The 17576-nt window shown below is 37.8% G+C and overlaps 1 protein-coding gene across 1 annotated transcript in view; it reads right to left on the bottom strand.

Annotated features, from left to right (window-relative positions):
* Positions 1-11030, bottom strand: part of LRRK2 (leucine rich repeat kinase 2) — a 139801-nt gene extending 128771 nt beyond the window's left edge. Inside the window, exons 1-5 of the mRNA XM_038577307.1 lie at positions 10775-11030; positions 10435-10520; positions 5365-5474; positions 2777-2865; positions 184-318 (exon numbers count right to left, since the gene is read on the bottom strand). Of these exons, the coding sequence (XP_038433235.1) occupies positions 184-318; positions 2777-2865; positions 5365-5474; positions 10435-10520; positions 10775-10928 (574 nt within the window). The 5' untranslated portion in view covers positions 10929-11030. The remainder of the gene's footprint in view (positions 1-183; positions 319-2776; positions 2866-5364; positions 5475-10434; positions 10521-10774) is intronic.
* Positions 11031-17576: the final 6546 nt, after the last annotated feature.

The raw sequence follows: 17576 nt of genomic DNA, 5'->3' as shown, positions 1-17576 counted from the left end.
GAAATTCTATCCAGAAAACCGGCAGTTTTTCTGAATTAACCCCATTAGTTATCCTTGACTTGACAGCGCCATTTCTTCATAAAGAGTAAAATTTTAGATACCTTCTAATGATCATAATTATATTCTACTTTTCCCTTGCTTCTTCTGTAAGTATGAGAAAGATAATATGACATTTTTAAATACCTCTTTCAAACAGCACACGTAAAGCTTTGCATCCAAGTTTCTGGACTTCATCATTGGCTGAAAATGTGCGCATGGCATCAAAAATTAACAAGAAAATATCACTTTCTTCATCCAGTATCAGCAAAGTGATTTTGCCTATTTTGAAAAGAGCAATATGCCTCAGATAAATAGCTGCTTTGACATTTATTGTGTTGATTTTCACATGAGGACTATGAATGATTTGTAGACTCTTCTTTTGGGGGCACCTGAGTGGCTCAGTTGGTTAAACAGCCGACTCTTGGTTTTGGCGCAGGTCATGATCTTGTAGTCATAGGATGAAGCCCTGCATCCAGCTCTGTGTTCTACCTTGGGCACTTAACTGTGCATTGAATTCTCTCTCTTTCTCAATCTCCCTCCAGCTTATGCATGTTTCTCTCTCTCTCTCTCTCTCTCCCTCCCTCCCTCTCTCAAATAAATAAAATCATTTAAAAAATTTTAAAAACATAAATTGAAATTATTTCTCACACTACTATTTTTAAAAAGATTTGTTTATTTGAGAAAAAAAGAGGAGAGAGTATGAGTTGGGGGAGGGACAGAGGATGAGAATCTTCAAGCACACTCCCCACTGCCTGAAGAGTCTGAGGTAGGGCTGGATCCTATTACCTGAGCAGAAATCAAGAGTCAGACGCTTAAGCAACTGAGCCACCCAGGCGCCCACTCACACTATTTTTTATGTCTTTCCCTGTCCTGTCCAATTAAGTAGCCACTAAGCACATGTGGCTTTCTAAACTCAAATTAAAATTAAAATTAAATAAAATTAAAATTTAGTTTCCCACACTTCAAATGTTCAATAGCCACATATGGCTATTTGTCATGATATTGAAAGATGCAACATTTCCTTCATTGCAAAAAAAGTTACATTAGACTGTGCTTCTGGACAGTGAATTTCTATGTTGTAGGAATTTTGCCTCATTTGCCTTAGAGTTCTCCGGAGGCCAACACAACAGTTAAGTGCCCAATAGCTACTAAATCAATTAACTAACAGGCCAAACAATAGAAACAATCTATAAAGTAACCTTTAATAAGTATCTGAGATGAACTTTAAAACACATTAAGAACTTTTCTAACAGCACAAAATTCTAAATGTTATATGGAAGATATTAAATTAACCAGTCTTTTGAAGACACACGTCAGATTTCCTAATTGTCTGCACATTGCTGACTTCAATATATCTCAGTGTTGGGACATTTTTCAAATTCATAAACTCTCGGTTTCCTGTCCATTGCAAATGGAGAACAAAGGAAAAAGAAAAAAAGGTTCCCAGGGATGGGTTTCAAATAAATCATGGTTAATACTCATTGGTGAATCCCATTATGTATTTTAATAAAAGGCTGTGGTAAAGTGATAAGAACCTTCTGGACCTTCTTACTCCTCTCCCTTCGTCTTTACTCTCCTTCTTCCTTTCTCTTATCTGGTCTTCATTACTTAATAGGACCAATGAGCACATTTAAAATCTTCCTACCCCACAGGTCCAATCCCTATCATGTCATCTTCCCAGGTATCTGCAACTCTACACATGCTGTTCTCTTGACCTAAAGCACCCTCTACCATTTTGAGGGGGAAAACCACTCCCTGTCATCATGATTAGCTCCCCTGTGAGTAGCCTTTGTTCTCAGAACCTTATATAACAGCAAGTGTCCATTATAGCAATGATCATAATTATTGCATCATACCAAGATTCTATGTTTTCAGGTCCATAATCATCCAAGCAGAATTGTCCTCAAGGAAAGAACCTGATATGTGGACTCAGACTCTCGTTCTACTAGTTAGTGGCTGATGCAATCTCTTTGTGCTTCCATGTTCCTCACTAGAAAACTGAGATCAAATACCTATCTCATGAGATGTTTTGAGGATTACGTTTTTAGAAGCATGTGAAGTATCTTACATGTGAAGCCTGGCATTTAGCATTCAAAAAGGAAGCTATGTACTTTTAAAATATTGCTATTATGTCATACCTTAGAATATATAGAAAAATATTAGAGATATAATGGAGAAAGATATAATAATGACAAGGACATGTGTAGCCAACAAGCTAATGGGAATGGGACATGTGGGACCATATTTTGGGAGCAAAGCTAGGAACAGAAATTAGGTTTGGGGATAATATATAAAGGTGATGCTTAAGGCCATGATATTGGGTGGGAATTTTAAAGGAAAAAAAGAGACAAGGAGAGGAAAACCTGGGTGGCTCAGTTGGTTAAGTGTCTGACTCTTGGTCTTGGCTCAGGTCATGATCTCAGGGTCATGGAATCAAGCCCTGCATGGGTGTCCATTTTCAGCAAGGAGTCTGCTTGCCCCTCTCCCTCCATGACTCATCCTACCTGCTGTGCTGGCGTTCTCTCTCTATCCCTCAAATGAATAAATAAAATCTTTAAAAAGAGAGAGAGAGGAGAGAAAATAGAAACAAAGATTTTTGGAAATGACTGATATTTAGTATATAAGTATTTCAAGTATATGTTCTTATACTTTAAAAAGACATTAAAACACATTTGATAAATGGTTTAAATTTTTTTTAATTTGAGTCAACATTAAAATATACATGTGTATGTATTACCTGAAGTTAGAAGGAGATCTAAGGCCCTCAGTCCAACTGTTAACAGGTTTACACTGGCATTATGAACTGTTAGCATTTTAAGAATCAGTCTGTAATTAAAAACAGAAATCAAGGTAAGAGTGAATTATCACACTTAGATGTTTGTTTTTTTAGATATTGTGTTTCACTCACCTGTATTTTTATTCATCTCATTGTATTTCATTCCCTTTATTGAAGCTCTTGTGCATTTTTCTTCCATTAAAATTGAGCCAAACTTATTAACAATTAAGAGGGAAATATTATGTCTAAATTAAAAAGTTAAAATTTTTTCCTCTGAATATACAAACTCAATTATTAACTACTTTCACCCAACTCCATATCTAAACTATCATGAAGAATTATATGCATCCAGAGATCAAGCCCATTTGATATAGATTTGTGAATTACATGTTATGCATGTTGATATATTAAAATAGAGAGATGTAATAAAGATGTTAGTTTGTACATATAAATTAAGAACCCATATAAATATTTAAGTTATTGATTTTTACTATTCTTGAAAGAGTAATTGACAATATTTATCATAGTGAACTCAGTATATCAATAATATTCAACTAGTTCAAATTCATTAAATTTAAGTCTCTGAGTTCATCAATTCTAAAATATACAATCTTTAGTCTGTTTCTACCTACTGGTGGTTAGCTTTCCATCATTTGGAGAAGACAGAGCCTGGTGACATCCACAGATTCCCAAGAAACTTGCCACATGGTCTCTAGTTGGCAAGGTCAAGACTTGAGAGACCTTGTCTCTCTACTCTGTCAATTCTCTTCCAGCTCATGTCATCCTACCTGTCCCTGTACCATACCCACTACTCCTCACTTCATCTCCACATGAGAGTTCTCCTTTAGTACTCTAAGACTTTGGTGGAAAAAAGTTCTTGAATACAGGGAGATTATGTTTTACAATAAAGTTTGCTGGGAGGGCAGCCCCGGTGGCTCAGCGGTTTAGCGCTGCCTTCAGCCCAGGGCCTGATCTGAGAGACCTGGGATCGAGTCCACGTCAGGCTCCCTGCATGGAGCCTGCTTCTCCCTCTGCCTGTGTCTCTGCCTATCTCTCTCTCTCTCTCTCTCATAAATAAATAAAATCTTTAATAAAAAAAATAAAGTTTGCTGGGAATGATCTAATATGCTCCACTACAGAAAGCAGTGTGTCTATCTTGTTTATATTACTTCAGGCCTAAAGTAGGAGTATTATAAATATATGATGAACAGAGGGTGAATGAAGGAATGAGCAAATGAGTGGCTGAATGAATAAGTGAATGAGCTCCCTACAGAAATGTTTATGTAATTTAATTTGAACAGTTAGTTTATACTAGAATATGACTAGATGAGTTTTCTAAAACTCCCTAAGGTTATATAGAATGCTAATCTTTGGGGATTTTGGAAATTCTCAGCCAAGTCAAGGGACACATAACATTTCAATTACTAATTACAGTTATATTTTGTATAATTCCTCATTAAATGCTGCACTCTTTAGAAGTGACTCATAGACTTTCAGAAATTGTTTGGAGATGAGAACATACATTGACTGTAAATATGCTCTTTACAAAGCACTCTTTAGATCCTGGAAACTGAAGAATAGCAACACATAAAACATCAAAGATGGAAAAACAAGTAAGCACATGTATGCTCACCTGTGAACAAACAGCTCTTACTTGTTTAAACTTGCAACTATGTTTGAAGTATCAACCGTAAACAATACAAAAGTGTAAAATTTGGTTTTGCATAAAATACATTTTTCACAAGCTGCATGTCATTGGAAGCAATAGGTATTCACTTCTCTGTGGTAAAGAGAAGTCATACTAGGTACAAAGAACACCTAAAGTTCATAAGAAAAGATAATTTTTAAACATAAAGGAAAAAAAAGTTATACAAAAAGGATTTTCCTGGAAACACATTTTTCTTCAGAAAATTTTTCTGAACTAATTATGGCTGAAGAAGTAGTTTCATCTATGAAGTCATTATGTTGCAAACTGCAGTAACATAGCTGGTAAAACAGCTATCAAGATTTGACTGCAGATGTGCTGAGAGGTAATTTCCTCCTTTTTCTTCATTTTGAAAGCTGTGGTTTAAGCTCATAAATGTATAAATATGAATATATATACATGTGCTTTTTAAAAACAGTAAAGCATAAACTTCTAAATTACTACTTACAGAACAAACTTTTAGTACTCATGTTTTTTGAACTAGTTTTTATCAGTTCTACTATTTAAAAGTAAAAACCTTTTGTTGATTTGAATTCATAAGTAGTCATCAGAAATCTACAACCTAACCAATTTTATAACTGTATTATTATATTACTAAAATAATAATACCACTTGACATTCTACCTCAAATGTTGTTTTCTAATTCAATTAGATAATATACTACTGAATTGAAAGAAAGCTCTCTATAAATGTAAGTCATTGATTTCAGAAAAAAAAATCTGTATTTTAGAGGATTTTACCAGATTTGCTTGAATTACAAGTATATGACATATTAAGGGCAGGATTGCCATATGTCTGGATAAACACTTAATGAAGTTTGTTTTTACACATCTGTCATACTTACTGGTGAACCCCAAGGACTTCCCAATCATGTCCAATATCCTGAGGTCCCATTAAGCTTTTCATTGTATTTGGACAGATTTCTATCAATTTGCAAAGAAGCGACCAACCCACCTGAAAGAAAGAAAGGCAAATATTCACATTTTTTAAACATGCTAAAAGACCATATTCAGTCTCTTCATTCTTAGTAGACTAGGGGACTCCCAAATTTTTAAATAATTATTTTAAAACAAAATGATATCCAAAATACTTACTGAAGAAGGCAAGTCATATTTAAAATATATCTTTTAAATACACTTAAAAGGCAGCCCTGGTGGTGCAGCGGTTTAGTGCCGCCTGCAGCCTGGGGCGTGATCCTGGAGACCCAGGATCAAGTCCCACGTTGGGCTTCCTGTATGGAGCCTGCTTCTGTGTCTCTGCCTCTCTCTCTGTCTCTATGAATAAATAAAATCTGAAAGAAAAAGAAAAAGAAAAAGAAAAAGAAAAGAAAAGAAAGAGGGATCCCTGGGTGGCGCAGCGGTTTGGCGCCTGCCTTTGGCCCAGGGCGCGATCCTGAAGACCCGGGATCGAATCCCACGTCGGGCTCCCAGTGCATGGAGCCTGCTTCTCCCTCTGCCTGTGTCTCTGCCTCTCTCTCTCTCTCTGTGTGACTATTATAAATAAGTGAAAATTAAAAAAAAATAAAAATCTTTAAAAAAGAAAGAAAGAAAAAGAAAGAAAGAAAGAAAGAAAGAAAGAAAGAAGGAGGGAGGGAGGGGGGAAGGAAGAAATACACTTAAAAGATATATTTCTCCAAAATCCATACCAGAAGGGCATATAAAAAAAATATTATGGCATTTCTGAATTAAGGAAACAGATGTCTATTATCTAAATAAAAAGAAATTTTAAAAAGGAAACAAAAAATAGTTTCAGAGGACACACAAAGATTATGAAGTACAAGATTTTTTAAGCCACATCTACCGGACAGAATGTCTTCTAAATACTTAAGATTTTAATTGTAGGGGGTTAAAAAATGAAGTGCTTAGGAATGGAGGCTAAAAAAATATTTTTAATTGAAAAACAAAAAGGAATGGAGGATTAGGAAAAGTTGGAAATTCTGATACCAAACCAAGTTATTAGGAAAGACTGCTCCACAGGTACGGTAGCTAGATAACTGGCAGAGAAAAGGAATTGTCTGATGGCACTGTAACACCTGGTACAGGAAAAGAGAAAGTCACTATAAGAAAGACAGAAGATAGAATTTCTCAATGGGTCCATCTAGGTTTCTTTAGAACATCCAAATGTGAGTTGATGACATGTGGACATCAAAAATATTCCTAGACATTTTCCCACTTCTAAATGAAATATGATCCTACCAATACGATGTAAATACAACTTTTTTTTAGTCTGTTTATACATGGTGCCAATTTGAATAAGATGCTCTTCTAAAAAAAATACAGTTTTTAAAAATACAACTTTTTAAAAAACAGTATTTGAATTTCAAACTAGAGATTACATTTAACTCACTCTTCCTATTGTATATTCCTCTCTAAAGTTAAGGGATCTTCCATTCTATTATATTACAGAACTAGATTTGATATAGTCAGGAAAAAGAAAACCCAAAGAAAATAGAAAATGCACTAATGTGTAGCATCTAGAGATTAATGAAAAGTGTCTAGGTAGGATGTGTGATAAACACCGATATATGAATCCTGACAGCACGATCCGCTGTCAGCATCACCCAGGGAAGGAAACAATATAGAAAAGGTAGGACTTCAGCCAGATTCCAAAGGAATTAGAACACAGTCATTCAAAATAGGGAGATGGAAGCCTCTGAAACTACTAAGCTGTGAGGAGAGTAAGATGCTGGGTAGTAAGGACAGTGCTGCAGGGTAAGGCTCTTGCTGGGCAAGACTGGACGCAGAAATGACGCAGAGCCCAATGACAAGGTAAGAATATCCAGTAAGGAATAATGGCCCAAGTTTGTTATTTATGAGAATAAACAAGGGCTATTTCCCAAGATAAAAATGATTACACAAGATCTCTTTACAATATTATTTCTGAATCTTTTCTGAATTAAGCATGAATTGCTTTACTCTGTCATTACATCCTTTTACATAATTTCAAATTGCTTGAAAAGGCAGCAATTTCTGACAGCTATTTTTACCTATATTTAAGTAGGACATCCTCCTCCACGTAAGCTGAACAGACATCGACAATCCAGCTGTCATAGAAACCAGCTATTTTCGTGCTTTCATAAAACACATCGAAGCTTTTTCCTCACGTATTTAAGAAAATAACATTTGGAACAGCTTCCGGTAGGAAATAAATCATAAGTCACATAGGATGCTCTACTCATTTCTGTACCTGCATGAGTGACTCAAGGAGAAAACCTGTTTTGTTTTGGTTGGTGAATAAGCAGCATCAGTAATTGCTTTGCAAAAAAGATTGAGGCAACTGAGCCTCTGTGATTAAACAATCTCTGGCAGCAGAGCAGAGGTAACAACTGATCCATTAATCTCCTCAATTAAAAGCTTATCACTCAGAGAGAAGGTTCCTATCCTGCCCAGTTATAATACAATTAAATTGGTAGTTTCACGTTATTATAATTATTCTGGAAATTCAAGCATCTAATTAATGCACAATGGGAAAGAGTCTGGGGTTAAAGAAAAATTTAGTGACTTTCATTTATTTCGTTCTCAAAGGTTGCAACTGTGTGGATAAAGACAAGTAATGTAAAATTAAGGAGCACTGAGAAATGATGAGATGATTGGCAAAAAAAGGAAACTACAGGACAGCTAGCCTAACTACCAATTCTCTAAAGACTGTCATTTATTAAGGAGCAGTAATAAAATGTAAAAAGACCTTGAAAAAAGAATTTGGAGTCTGGAATATCACATTAAATGAATTCTGGAAAGAAACATTAATATTTACTTTTAAATTTACCTTACCTTCTTCAATTCATCATTCAGAAGTTTTAATTCAGCACTTCCAACTAACTCAACATATAAAGCATTAAAGGATGTGTGTGTGTGTATGTGTGTGTGTGTATATATATATATATATATATATATATATATATTACACCACAAATATGAAGAAATCTGAAGAAAAAAAAACCACTTTAAGTGGAGTATTAAAATATTGGTAAAGTGACCCCTTTCTATATTCCCTTGATAAGACCAATGATAATTAAAACTGATAATGTAATTGTGCCTAGCAAGGCCACAGTATTTGTAACAAATCACTGTACTTCTTACTTGCACGAAAAGCTTGTGAATTCAGAACGTATAGTGAAAAGAGATTCTGAAGGTATGTGAAGACTTGAGTCCTGGCTCTGTCATTAGCAATGTGGTACTTAGCTCTGGTAAAATGTAAAGGTAAAAATGTCCAGTGAGATTTCTGAGAGAGCAGTGTGATTCCAGTGAGAATTAAATGATGGGATAACATGCCTTTTGCAGACTAATACATGGTGGGGAAATGAATAATTCTATTCCATTAAGTAACCAAATCAAAAGACAATTCCTTATTTTCTTGCATACTTTGTCTCCGGTACCCACTGGACGAGGTATTAAGTGGCATTCAGAGCCACTCCATGCAAACATGTCCAGGTGTGGATAGCTTCTAAAACAAAGAATGAAGTGGTGGGTGGGTCTGTTCCAGCCTCCCCTGGATTCTCAAGTTTAGCACTGCCTCTCTGGACCCTGCACAGCAAGCCCTCCAAAGGTCCCGCGGGTTCTGAGTGGCACCCAACAGGAAGATCCTCTATACCATGCACGGAAGCCAAGGAATAGAAGCTGCCAGACAAGGCACTTCTGAACACCAAAGCAGAGGCAAGTGAGAAGGGATGATGTGGGAGGGAAGCAGCAAGCACAATGGGCCAGCTCTAAAATGTGACTCATATTTCATGGGCAAAATTCAGGCACTGGATGCTAAAACGAACAGTGTCTCTATCACGCCTCCCATCTTTTCATGATTTTGTTTGCTAACAACTTGAAAATCAATAGTCAGATGGGAGATGTTTCAGTTGAAGAAAATTTAAAATAACCATTTATCCCAAATGTAAATGTCCTCATTTAAAAGAAGCTAGGAATATGGTTCACCCAGACTAGACATAGCTGGATACAGAGATGAATGAACATAAAGATAAAGGTAGATACAGATTTAGAGATCCAGATAATTCCTACTTGCGTCTAGCCTCTCCAGTAAATATTAAGAAACACTGGCTTTCTGACTACACCTTGACAGAGTTCAAAGTTCAATTCTCTTTCTCTTCAGGACCCAACAACATGCAAGTGCCTGATTTCAGTTCTCTAAATCTCAAATTCTACAAAGGAAGTCAATATGTTAGCCAATCATTTGTTTTGACTGTAAATCATCCTCAATTATCATCTTCATTTTTTTTAATATATTGAAGGCATTTAACAAATTTTTGTGTTTCCTGTGGTACTGATTTTAAGTCTCACTTTTATATTCAGTTTATATGAAAAGAGTTGAAAAATACAAATATAAACTTACAGGAGGATGCTAAGACATCGCTTTCTTTAGATAACACAATGCACACTACAATTAAAGGCCAGAAATCTGTTCTCAAATTTAAAAAAGAAAGAAACAAAGCTTAAACCTATGAGAATTTGCCAGTTACTTCATTTTATTAATTTAATCATCATTAATTTTTTAGTGGCTAATTATTCTCCTTTCCCTAACTGTTCACAGCGGTGTCATCTCTAGAACATGCTGTTCTTGGTAAGATTCTTAGAATAATTTGATTAAATGCTGATACTGGTGAACTCATCTAGCCAATCACAGAAGTAAATTTCAACTTCTGATTATTTCCTACCCACCACCAACCATATTTTGTAGGTCAGTTGTATAAACCTACTTCTCCAAAACAATTAGGGAGCTCTTAGCGGGCCCTTTCACATCAGTAACATTTGACCATGACTTGTATCGCTTCCTTCTTCAAATCACAGTCAGTGGTTTGAGAAGCCAAATGCCAGAATTAACCCAGAACTTTTGGGTGTATAATATTGACAGAAAAACATCTATTTCCAGACAGAAAGGAGAACGGGTGACATGAAAACAACTCCTTTACCTGCTGCACACTAGCGACTCTCATATACAAGTCCAAGACGATCAACACAGGCACGTGGACTTTTTTGCCTTGAAATAACTTGGAGGCTGGAAGAGAAGGGGGTGAGGGAAAAAGAAGCAAAGTCACCATCCACGCACAGGGGATGAAACAGGGGGAGAAAGCAAAAGAAGTGAGCGCAAGACCTCCCTACAATTCTCAGCTCCTTTCTGCCCTAAGGAGTTGACAGTCTGTGGCTTCTCACGAGCCCAGGTTTGTGCAACTCGGAAAAACGCGAGGGAGAAAGTTTGCAAAAAAGAGGCGGGAGGGGAGCGGAGGAGAGAGTTTCCTTGCGACTCATTACCGTGGTCGGCGTACGTGAACACCAGCATATCCTCCAGGATTTGGACCAGGGTCTCTATCTGTTTTCCTTCCTGGACATTGTTCAGCCTGACTATCAACTTCTTCAGAGTTTCCTCGTCCTCCTCCTCGCAGCCCTGACAGCTGCCACTGGCCATGACGGACTCTGCTCCACGCGGGTCCCTCCCTCGCGGAGGCCGGCGGCTGGGGCCGGGATAGGGGCGGGGGTTAGAGCCGGGGGTTAGGGCTCGGGGTTAGAGCCTAGAGCCGGGGGTTAGGGCTCGGGTTAGAGCCCGGGGTTGGGGCTCGGGGTTAGAGCGGGGGGTTAGAGCCCGGGGTTAGCACCCGGGGTTAGAGCCCAGGGTTAGGGCTCGGGGTTAGAGCCCGGGGTTAGAGCCCGGGGTTAGGGCTCGGGGTTAGAGCCCGGGGTTAGAGCCCGGGGTTAGGGCTGGGGCAGGGCCTGGGGCAGGGGCCGGGGAGGTGGGGGGGGGGGTAGGGGGCGGGGTTAGGGACCGGAGTTAGGGCTCGGGGTTAGGGCTCGGGGTAGGGCCCAGGGTTAGGACCCGGGGTTAGGACCCGGGCCCGGGGCTCCGCCGCCGCTCGCGGGCACGAGCACAGCTCAGCGCCGCAGCCTGCGCTCCCCGCCCGCCCCGTCCGCGCCCACGCCCGCCGCTCGGGGAGGAAGGCCCCGCGCCCCGCGCCCCGCGCCGCCCTCGCTCGCCGCAGCCCTCCTCCCCGGCTGCCTCCTCCCCCACCAGGGCCGCAAAGAGGAGCTCAGCGGCCTGCGGAGGCTCGGCCGAGGGAGGGCGCGTGCGGCTGGGGCTGGGCCCGGCCGGGTGGCCCCGGTCCCCGACCCGGAGAGCGCCGCCTCCCGGGACCCGCTCCTGCTCCCCGCGGCGGCGCGGCCGGGAGTCGCGCGGGAGGAAACGGAGCCCCAGGCCCGGGCCCGCCGCCCCCGCCCCCGCCCCCGCCCCCTCCCGCCGCGCCCCCGCCCCCTCCCGCCGCCCCTGCCGCGCCCCGGGCCCCGCTCCTTGAGCGCCGCGGAGGGGCCGCCCGCTAGGAAACCTAAAAAATGAAAGCCGCCGCCTATCTCCAGATCTAAGAATAGAAATCTGGGCGTCGGGAAAGGAGGGCACCGCCCAGTTGGCCCCTTTTAGGAGAACATGTTCTTTAGAGTTCCCCCTATAGGGAAATGAATAATTTCCCACCAGGGATGGAGAGGGATTTCTGCAATCAAAATGTGCCCGGCTGAAGGCTCTTTTTTTTTTTTTTTTTTTTTTTTTTTTTTCCTGTGGTTGCTGTGGCTTTTTGTAGGGGAGCAAATCCCTTCCCACCCAGCCACCCATTCCTCCCGCCCCCTCAGTTATTTATCGTAAAGCTCCGTTGGCCAAAAGTTCACTAAAATTAACTTTTGGAAATTTGAGTTTGCGCTCCGTAGGGTCTTGATAATTGGGGCGCACCAAAGAATAAGCAGTTCTCAGCCCTATTTAAAGAGAAATACAGGGTAAATGGAAAGATGAAAGCGGAAAACCGGAAAAGGTGGAAGATACAAACCTGAACATTGTTCTCCTGGTATTTCAAATTACTTATAAGTGTCTGTAACTCTAAAGTTAAAAAGGAAAAAAAAAAAAGTACCGAAGTAATGTGTTTTTCAGGAAGAGAAACCTAAGCAAGAGACACTGGGGGCAAGGCTGGGCAAAGGTGACCTGTTGCCTTCAGATGATTTGTCCTGGGGGTCATTTACTTAGGAAGGAGAGAACTGGACTGGAAGTTAGTCCTTCACAATTTTAGGTGGTGTGTTTTCACTTCTCTTGATTTATCTGATGATAATTCTGAAATGAGTGAGACAACTAGTGATCCTTCTTTTGCTAATGAGGACATTTAGATTTAGTGCTGATAGGAGAAGACTACTGTTAGAGTCACACAGATAGAAAGCTAAGAGCCAAGACTTAAACCCAGATAGATGTCCCAATGCTGAGCTGAAGCTTCTTCACACAAATGGAAATGAAGGAGGCTGCCCTAATACATTAGTAAAACTGCACATTCTAATTCAACCTCAATGGTGTGAATGTTTCACTGTCATAAAAACATTTTATCCTTTACAGACACATGCTAAAATTTACAGTCGAAATGGCTAGGAATTGCTTGTAATCTGGTGGTGGAGAAAGGGGTGAAATGGGTAGAGGCAGAGATGAAATAATATCAACTTTTGATTTGATCATTGCTGAACATAGGTGATGGGTTCATGTGGTCTATTGTACTACTTGCTCTACATAAATTTTCCATAATGAAAACAAAACAAAAAACTCTCAACCTTGTTATTTTTATCATGCTGTCAGTATATCCTTTCCTAACTGGTTTCTGAACTTGTTTCAACTTCTGACTAACCAATCAATATCTCAGACATTCCTAAGAATTCTCCCCTCCATGCCTTCCTTCTTTTTTTCTCTAGCTCAGTTTTTCCTCCTCACAGACTACTGGATATTTTCTTGCGAAAAAATCAAAACCTAGGTCCCTTCCCTAGAAACATAAATTTAAGTAAATCAGTGTCTCCTCTTGTCCTCAATTCTTTTGTCCACCTATTGACTACTTATTGTCTACTCTGTATTAGCCAATTTGTGGGTAGGTGAGATGGAAACCATGAATTCTCTGATGGGAACATTCTGTCAAACTACCAGAAGGAGTCAGGCAAAGTATCCTCTTTTGTTAACATTTTAACAAAAATGTTAAATTGATTAACTAAAATCCTGAGACATATTAACTCTGCAGGTAGTTAACAAGACTGAGAAGGAAGGCTACAGGCAAAAATTCATGATAGAGGTAGTGTTCAGTGGAAAATAAAGTGTTGCTGGAATATTTGGCTAACTTCCTAGGAAGAAAAAAAAAATAACATGAACATTGCTAATTATAGCAAACATCAAAACAAATTCTACATGGATGAAAATACTAAGTGAAATGATTTTAAAAAGAAAATATAGTTTAATAGTTAATCAAGATTTTATGAGGGAACATAAAAACTAAGGAAAAAACACAGTTTAGTATATGTGACTCCATAAGAACTTAAATTTTCTATGGTCAAGGGGAAAAAATGAAAGTAAAAAGCAAAGGGGAAACCGGAAAAAAAAAGTTGCAACAAATATGGCAAAAGACAAGTAGACTTAATCTTCCAAAAGTTCTTACAAATCACTGGGGGTTAAGGGAAGAGAAGACATTCCACAGATAGCCCAGCAGAAAAATGGGTTAAAGTTCTAAACAAGAAATTCACTAGGAATGGCAATAAGAAAAATATGTTCATAATTGTTCACATGTTCATAATATTAAAAATTGTGCTCCTAAACATTAGTAACAGTCATACAATGTAATTCTCTGTGTACAATAACAATAATGAGAAAGAGAAAAAACTTGGAAACAGATCTAATAATAATTTTAAAACCTTTATGAAGAAATTATTAAATGATATTAAAATGCATTTAAAATAAAAAATAAAATAAAAGGCATTAAGAAGGCATAAATAAATGGATAACAATATCAATTAATGAGAAGATTAAATATCAAAAAGATGCCAATTCTCCATAAAGTAAAAAAACAAACAAACAAAAAAAAAACAATACTAGTCTAATGAGAACCTCAGCAAAAAAAAATTCATAGATTTCAACCAGAGTGAAGGGCTTAGAATAGCCAAAACTCTTTTGAAGGACAATGTGGGAGAACTGCCCAATTAGAAACTGAGTCAGGACCTCTATTACCTTTTATTTATTTCCCAAAGGAGGAAGAAGTGCCTGACAACATCTTCCTGTGAATTAGAAAAATGAATCTCTCATTCCCGGCAGACAGAGCCCTATCCCAGGTTGTACAAAGCAGGATTTGGGTTTCAGACTGAACGCATCTCTTCAGCCTGATGTCAGAGGCTACGCACAACTCGTACAACATATGAAACAGTGTGTTGAGTCTTATTATGGTGCTATAGGTATTAATTAGCATATTAATGGCATACAAAATGCCAGTGAAAGAGCATAGAGAACCCAGAAACATACCCTTACATTTATGGAAATTATATATGACCAAAGTTGCATTGTCTATCAGTGGGAAGAGAATGGACTATCTGATAAATGAAACTGAGACCACTAATTATAGAAAATATCAATCATACCTCTTCCTTACACCATATTAAAAAATAAATTTCATGTGGATTGAACTTTTTATATGAAAAATGAAGCTAAATGCTTTGGGCAGGGGGGATGACTACTTTATGACCTTAAGGTAGGAAAAGAGAAGGCATAATTATCACCAACCATAAAAGAAAAACTGCTTAAATTCGGATACATTAAAATTTAAAACTTGGCCTATAAGAGGGTCTATCAACAAACTTAAAAGATGAACAGAGAGTGGAAGATTTTTGGAATGCATGTAACCAAAAAGACTAACAAGAATATGTAAAAAAGAAAGGAAGAAAGAAAGAAAGAAAGAAAGAAAGAAAGAAAGAAAGAAAGAAAGAAAGAAAGAAAGAAAGAAAGAAAAAGCTAGCCAGCCTGGGTGGCTCAGTCTGTTGAGTACCTGACTCTTGATTTAGGATTGGGTCATGATCTCAGGGTCATGATCTTGGGGTGGTGAGATTGAGACCCATACCAGGCTCCATGCTCATCTTAAGATTCGCTCTTTCTCACTCTTGTCACTCACACAATCTCTCTCTCTACCTTAAAAAAAAAAAAAGAATATGTAAAAAAAAAAATCATCACAAATAAAAAAGGAAAAGAGTTTAGTTTTCATATGAAAAAAGGTACAAAAGGCAATTTACAGGAGAGAAAATATCATTAAACTTGTCAAAAGATACTCAACCCACTAGTAATCAGAAAAGTATAAATTAAAGCCATACTGAGATACCATTTCACACCCTCAAATTACCTAAAAATTTAAAGTTTGTTGATACCAATGATCAGGTGGGATGTGGAGCAACCGGAATACATATACAGAACTGTAGGAATGTAAATCAGACAATCGCTTTGGAAACCAATGTGGCAATATCTAGTAAAACTGAAGATACCTGTATCCTATGACCCACTTTACAAAGCACTTTACAAGGATATTCCATGGAGACACTCTCACATATGAACAAGGACAATTATATAAAAATGTACAGTCCAAAACTTTTACTTATAATGAAAATGAAAACCACTGGAATATCCATCAACACTCAAATTTCATATATTTGTATAATGGATTTGTATAAATTTGTGAAAATTACTGAACTAGAGTTCCATGTTTCAACATGACTAAATAGCAAAAGATATAATACTAAGCTTTTAAAAAGTTAGTAGGATACATAGTCAACTGTGATATCAATAATGTTATAAAACATGCAATGTTACATATACTTTAAGGATCTAACAGTACAAAAATTATACATGGTAATAATAAGTTGTAGCTAGTGCTTATCTCTGGGGAGAGGAAAATAAAAACATATCCAAGAAGAATTAGAGGCTTCAATTATATCTGTAACTTTTTTTTTCTTAAGCTATCAGTAGGCAGATAGATGTTCATTATATTATTATCTATAACCTATATTTCCAACTTATTTGATAATAAAAATAATCACATGTATATTCAACTTCACTAGTGCTCAAAATAATAATTAAAATAACAGATTAATTGATTTTACTCACCAAAATAAGAAGTCTGAAATTTGTGTGGGAGTTTATACATGAGGAAATAAATTGTTTATAACATAGAAAAGTCTGACATAAAATTAAGTAATTTTGATCCAAATGTTGCAAAAATAATTTTAAAAAGTACATGCCTAATGAAACCACTGAAAGTAGATAAGATAAACACATGTGTAACAGAGGTTCTTGTTAGGTGATAGAATTATGTGATTCTCATGGTCTTTTTTAGTTTTGTATTTTTCAAATTCTCCACAACAAATATGTATTATAACAAGAAATAAGGCCAAATAATTTACAAAATACAATTCTTAACCTTAAAAGTAAAAAGCTTATTTGGAGAATATGACTTACCACATGGAGAAATATAGGGAAAAGTATTTTATATGCACAAGCAAAACAGGGAAATTCAAACTGAAGCCCACTGGACTTCTTAGATATGTGTATGCTATAATTCAAAGCCCACATAGCCCACAAGTCATAACCCAAGTAATGTTGCTTGGCTCTCAGAAATACTTCATTGATGCTGTAAATTCCATAAGGGCATCTTGGGTTTTGTTCTACACCCACACTCCCACAAAATAATCCCTGGCACAGAATAACCATTCCAAGAATTTCTAGTACATGGATGAATAACTGAATACATGGAAATGACAGGCCAAAGGAGTAAAATGATCTTCCCAAAGTCATCACTAAAAGGCAGAACTGAACCATGTTACACTGAGTTCTCAGACTCTCAGCCTTTTTCCATTGTTTTTCACAGGTGAGTTTCATCAAACCAGAGAGGCTTTCTAATCACTGAAGCTGCACTTACCCTTTATCATTTGTGCCTTATTTATACAGAAAGCAACTTTCTTTTGTGGTTTTTGAGCTAAGACAAAAATTACAGCTGCGCTTATGATGTGATATTCTCCTTCTATCAGTTGACATAATCTCTCATTAAAGTCAAGTCTGATTTACTGTGAGATTACAACAGCAGAGTCTCTGTAGTCTTCATGCTTGGTTTACTCAGGAAAGCAGTCTCCTAAATTTATATGTTACTATTATATCCTCTTTTAAAATTTTTAGAGGTGCATATGTATACTAGGATCATAGAAAAACAGGAACTGTAGCATAGATAACTAATCCAATATCTATTTCTCCCAAAAT

The sequence above is a fragment of the Canis lupus genome, chromosome 27 (genome assembly GCF_011100685.1).
Source record: "Canis lupus familiaris isolate Mischka breed German Shepherd chromosome 27, alternate assembly UU_Cfam_GSD_1.0, whole genome shotgun sequence".
Taxonomy (NCBI): domain Eukaryota; kingdom Metazoa; phylum Chordata; class Mammalia; order Carnivora; family Canidae; genus Canis; species Canis lupus.
Note: the sequence above shows the minus strand (reverse complement) of the source record. Positions and strands in the feature narration are given on the sequence as shown.